The sequence below is a fragment of the Branchiostoma belcheri genome, unplaced genomic scaffold, assembly GCF_001625305.1.
Source record: "Branchiostoma belcheri isolate BF01 breed outbred unplaced genomic scaffold, Haploidv18h27 scaffold49, whole genome shotgun sequence".
NCBI lineage: Eukaryota > Metazoa > Chordata > Leptocardii > Amphioxiformes > Branchiostomatidae > Branchiostoma > Branchiostoma belcheri.
In genome coordinates, this window is record NW_017804120.1 from 2309345 (window position 1) to 2315203 (window position 5859).

Here is a 5859-nt window from a genome sequence, read left to right on the forward strand (position 1 = left end):
GTATCAATTTCTACTGTTGACAATCAGGGGGGGGGGGCAATCTATGGCACAGATTGTGGCATATGGTTTGCGGTCTTAATTTTTTTTAGAACATATTCACTTTGACTCAGTCGGGATGGTTCATTTTCAAGAATAAAATTAGTTACTTTCTCAGCCAATAACATGAATTTAGATTTATTAATTTATAAATGTGATTAATGTTAGGTGACCAAGAAAAAACACCGAATCGAGTTTAGATATTTGGAATGTCAGTTATACAGTTATCGAATATGTTATCATCCCAATTTTTCCAACAGGTTCGTCGGTTATCAAGGCGGTTATCACTGGCATGGAAAATCCTGTGTACCGCAAAAACGTGTCACAAAGAGCAACAGATCAAAGTTTTGTTTGTTTGTTTGTTTGTTTGTGATTTCAAATTCTAAATAATGTTAGGTGACCAAGATAAAAACACCGAATCGAGTTTAGATAGTTGGAATGTCAGTTATACAGTTGTCGAATATGTTATCATCCCAGTTTTTATCAAGGCAGTTATCACTGGCATGGAAAATCCTGTGTACCGCAAAAACGTGTCACAAGGAGCAACAGATCAAGGTTTTGTTTGTTTATTTGTTTGTGAATTCAAATTTCAAATTATGTTAGGTGACCAAGGAAAAACACCCAGTTTGAGTTTAGATATTTGGAATGTTAGTTATAGCAAATGTCATCATCCCATTTTCCAGCATGTCCAGCCATTGTTGGCCGGCAAGTTTTTTTTTTTATAAATGGAAAATAATCGGTTTTATACATTTTTTAAATGAAATTAACTCGTAGAGAGAGATTTTCACAGTAAAATGTTGCTACAGCTACATACAGACTAATTGAGTCACGTTTTACAGTGTTTCAATTTTTTTCCAACTCAACTCTTTTGATTTCATGGTTTATTCATCTGATCTGTCAATTGTTGTCCCACCTATTTCTAAGCCCTTCGCATTTTAGCCCAAATAGGTAAAAAAAATGGTAGCCTACCTACCCAATAACAATAACAAAAGCTGAGAATGAACATACATTGTAAAGGTTTCTCAATTTGTACGTCGGTGAAGGTTAGACACCCAGGTAATAAGATACGCCAAAAACAGTTAGGCAACTGGAATTTAAAAATAATAGGTTTTTTTTTGGCGTTTCTCAGTATGATCTATGTTTCAGGGGAGCTTACATGTAACTCTTTTAGTCAAAACACAATTTATCTTTTGATGAAAGACTTAAAAGCGGTTTGTCAACATGTTTTTTTTTTATTAGATATAAGCGAGGCAGAGGCTGAACATGTCTATGAAAATATGGATGTCGTCACTCCCGGTACTGATGGGAAAGAGGGAAATGTAGACAGCAGCACAACAAAACAAAGGGTCACTCAACGTCAACCCCCAGTCCACGATGTGCCACAAGCGGCACCGGGGGCAGGTGAGAAAACTTACTGCTAAGCTTTAATATCAACCCTCCGCCAGGGGGCCCAAACGCTAATAATTTCGAATTTTCATCAATACCTACCCACCTACCAAATATCAAGATAACCCATTTAAGCGTTCTCGAGGTATGCTGACACACACATGCACACACACACACACACACACACACACACATGCACACACACACACACACACACACACATACATACACAAACACAGTTTATGATGTAAAATAAAACTAAGTATAACGAGTTCCAAAGGAAGAAACTAATTTTAAATTTTAACACCACATAATTAGTTTTTATTGCCTACTTAATACCTAATATATTGTTTTTTATTTTGTTTTACAGGTGCACATGCCATCAACGAAGGTGAGACCTCCTGTTTCAGACGGATGTTTCGCACTACCTTTTCCCGACTAACCTTCGCCATCGTCATAGTCGCTACCATGATGAGTGTGGTGGCGATGACAATGTTCTTCTCTAAAAGCCAGGTTCGTAGGACTAGGACTATAGTTTCACATCTCCAATAATTGATTAAGCTATTTTAAGTCAGTGCAGTATTGGAAGTAGTGTGTAATATTTTTGCATGTACCATTCTATTTCAGGTAACACGTGTGATAATGAATCATAAGGCTTGTCTGTTGATCTTCTGTATCTACACACATATATATATATATATATATATATTTAGTCCAGGTTTCTTATATTTTACCAGAAGGTATAAGTCTGCTACCTTCGATTATAGATCTCTATAGTCACCCATGTGATAGACTAACAACAGAATAATAATTACATGTATCTGAGCACACATTAAGTGGTAGATGTGCATAATTAAAGATCTAAGTTACATAATCATCAATGTTATGAGACTATATTATTTGTATATTAGTAAGTTATGTGTACATTTTTCCCATTTGTGTATTGTTCAAAAATTGATTGCGAGTCAATGGAAAAGGACTGATCGCTGGCTCTATATATGAATTTTCTACCGTACTTTGGCTCTACGGTACTCTTGTTCTACTAAGACCACTGTTTCCCTTTCCAAGCCACACCGTTCATCGCATCGGCCCACTCCAGTTGTGGAGTCTTCTGTCTCATCAACTATGTCAGCTGAACCTACGACAGAAGCCACCACAATGTTCATCTCTAAAAGCCAGGTTCGTAGGACTAGAACTATAGATTCACATCTCCAATAATTGATTAAGCTATTTTAAGTCAGTGCAGTATTGGAAGTAGTGTGTAATATTTTTGCATGTACCATTCTATTTCAGGTAACACGTGTGATAATGAATCATAAGGCTTGTCTGTTGATCTTTGCGTATAATATATATATATTATTATACGCAAAGATCAACAGATCTCTCTCTCTCTCTCTCTCTCTCTATATATATATATATATATATATATATATATATATATATAGTATATACTATATATATATATATATATATATATATATATATATATATATATATATATATATATATATATATATATATAGTCCAGGTTTCTTATATTTTACCAGAAGGTATAAGTCTGCTACCTTCGATTATCATGTATATATCAGTAGATCTCTATAGTCACCCATGTGATATTCTAACAACAGAATAATAATTACATGTATCTGAGCACACATTAAGTGGTAGATGTGTATAATTAAAGATCTAAGTTACATATTCATCAATGTTATGAGACTATATTATTTCCATATTAGTGTACATTTCTCCCATTTGTGTATTATTATTCAAAAATTGATTGCGAGTCAATGGAAAAGGACTGATCGCTGGCTCTATATATGAATTTTCTACCGTACTTTGGCTCTACGGTACTCTTGTTCTACTAAGACCACTGTTTCCCTTTCCAAGCCACACCGTTCATCGCATCGGCCCACTCCAGTTGTGGAGTCTTCTGTCTCATCAACTATGTCAGCTGAACCTACGACAGAAGCCACCATGATCCTGCCTCCAGGGAACTCAACCGCCCTGCCACTCAACAAAACTACGATACACCGTGAAGGGAACAACACATGCGGTAAGAGACATAAAGACAATAATGTAAGGCTCCGTTCCCACTACTGTAAAATAATCCAGATCGATCCGGATAGGGTTCGGTCCGAATCGATCCGGACAAATTTACAACATTGGGAACGCGGATCCGGTTCGATTCGGCTTGATCCGGCTCTTCAACGATCCACCTCGCGAGGTAGATCGAATCCCGATCGAGCCGGATCAAGTCGGGGATCTTCTGTGTTGGGACGCTCACCGGATCAAACCGGCTTGGTTGACAGGCTTGGTCACATCATACTTCCAGGTTCACAGGGTCATATACGAACAGTGTGAATATTTCTCCCCCAATTTGTCTTGAATTGTCTTTACTTGTCGTTTCCACTGTAGCTCAATACACTCCCTACTTCCAGTACACAATTTTCAAGAGATAAAGGGCCAATGAGGGACACAAGCAGTTTGTGTCCCTCATATTATTTTCAAACTAAAGCCAGGTATCCATTTTACTGGGAGAAGGAAGGAAAATCGTGTGAAATACCATGGCCAAGGACACAACGTCTAGCCAGGAATGTCAGAGATCGAACAAATGACCTCTTGAACTCGTGTCAACTAGCCTAGCCACTCGAGCATTCGAAACCGAAAAAAAGGCAAACTTAAGACGACTTTCTCCTACCATGTTTGCAGCCCCAGGAAAATGCCGTGACTGTGCTGAGATCTACGAGGGAGGATCCACAACAAGCGGCGTTTACCTCGTCACCCTGCAGAACAACACACCTGTGGAGGTCTACTGCGACATGGACACTGACGGTTAGGCAGAAACATGAAAGTATTATGATAAGGGTTAAAAGAGTATTGTGGGCAGTTTTTCCTGAACATACTATTAGCTGTAACTCACAATCCCTTTGATACATTGATAATATGTAGCTTGGCTAGATGTCTGCTAGTTTGCTCAAGATAATGCACATTTTTATACCGTATCTGTTATGGCATATTTCTTTAGAGAGCACCCCTACTCTGATGGAGTTTTGGAACAGGTCATTAATCTCGTTGGCTTTAGTGAGTGTGCGCTAATAGGGTTTCTCCAAGCAGATGTTGGGTTTGGTGTTGTGTTATGTTAACGCCTTGGGCGCCTGGTTCTAAATAGAGAGCCTGATCAGATGTTTCTTTTAAATTTGTCGATGGATATCAATTATGTAAATGAAGTACTAATTTGCATAATTGATAGAGTCGAACGTTACTCAATGGTGGTGAATGATGATAACTTATTTCTTGTGGTATTTGAAAGTCTAGTAAAATTTAACATTAGATCTAAATAATGCAATTAAGGCCTCATCTACATAATTTAAGCGCAAATGCTAAAATAGCCTTAGTTTTACTAAGAATTTTCATACTTTGAACATGTTTTTGTCTGTGTCTTTATACCTATAAATCAAACCGCTTTGTTTAAATTTGCCAAGCGTCTTAGCCAAATCGCAAAAACCATGTTTACTTACAGAAGATTGTGTCCTACGAATATTCATTTAGTATGTGTGAATGACATCGAGCCCAAAGAACTGAGATTTCTTTCGATGTCATTTTCAGTTTACTCCTGTTGGTAGACAAAATTGCATCATTCTGTTTTACCCAGGCGGGGGTTGGACTGTCATCCAGCGCCGGATTGACGGGACTGTTCCGTTTAACCGTACCTGGGAGGAGTACAAACGGGGGTTCGGGAACAAGGACGGGGAACACTGGCTGGGGAACGACAACATCCACCTCCTGACCAACCAGAAGGACTACAGGCTGCAGCTCTTCTTTCAGAATAAACAAAAATACTTTACCTACACTTGCAGCCGAGGTTTCTTTAAGTAAGTTGTGCATTATCTTAGCAAAGCAATCCTCTCCATTCAGCATTATGGTATTATGAAATGTTGTCATAAATTACGCAAATGAGATAGCATATCCGATGATGTTCCTCTCTTCTTTGGTTATACATGTATACGTATATGTCACAAGATTTGATGTCTTATAGTGAAATACATGTGATTTATTTACCTTTTGTTTGTTATTCTTTTCACTTTCAACATTGTAACAACTCTGGTCTATAACTGTACTTTTTATTTGTTGTTTAATATACAATTTTCCCTTTTCAGAGTATCTGATGAAAGGAATGACTACAGACCTGATCATGGAAAGGGCAAACCTAACAGTAACTGTGATTTGCTTATGAGGTTTACGTTTGGACAAGCGTTCTCTACTGTGGACAGGGACAATGATAATGTCCAGACCGTCAACTGTGCTGAGCGCTATGGAGGAGGGTGGTGGTATACGAATTGTGGTTCCAGCGCATTCCTTAACAATCAGAGGGAAAGCAAAAATCGGAAATTTTGTCCTATCAAGGTAAAACCGACGTCTTTGAAGCTGAAACCATAA

At 37.9% G+C, this 5859-nt stretch overlaps 1 protein-coding gene across 1 annotated transcript; it reads left to right on the top strand.

Moving 5' to 3' along the window:
- The first annotated feature begins 3366 nt into the window (after nucleotides 1-3366).
- Nucleotides 3367-5859, top strand: LOC109479474 (angiopoietin-2-like). The gene is made up of 4 exons (XM_019781439.1): nucleotides 3367-3475; nucleotides 4132-4254; nucleotides 5075-5294; nucleotides 5580-5859. The coding sequence occupies exons 1-4, from the start codon at nucleotides 3367-3369 to the stop codon at nucleotides 5857-5859; spliced, it is 732 nt and encodes a 243-aa protein (XP_019636998.1).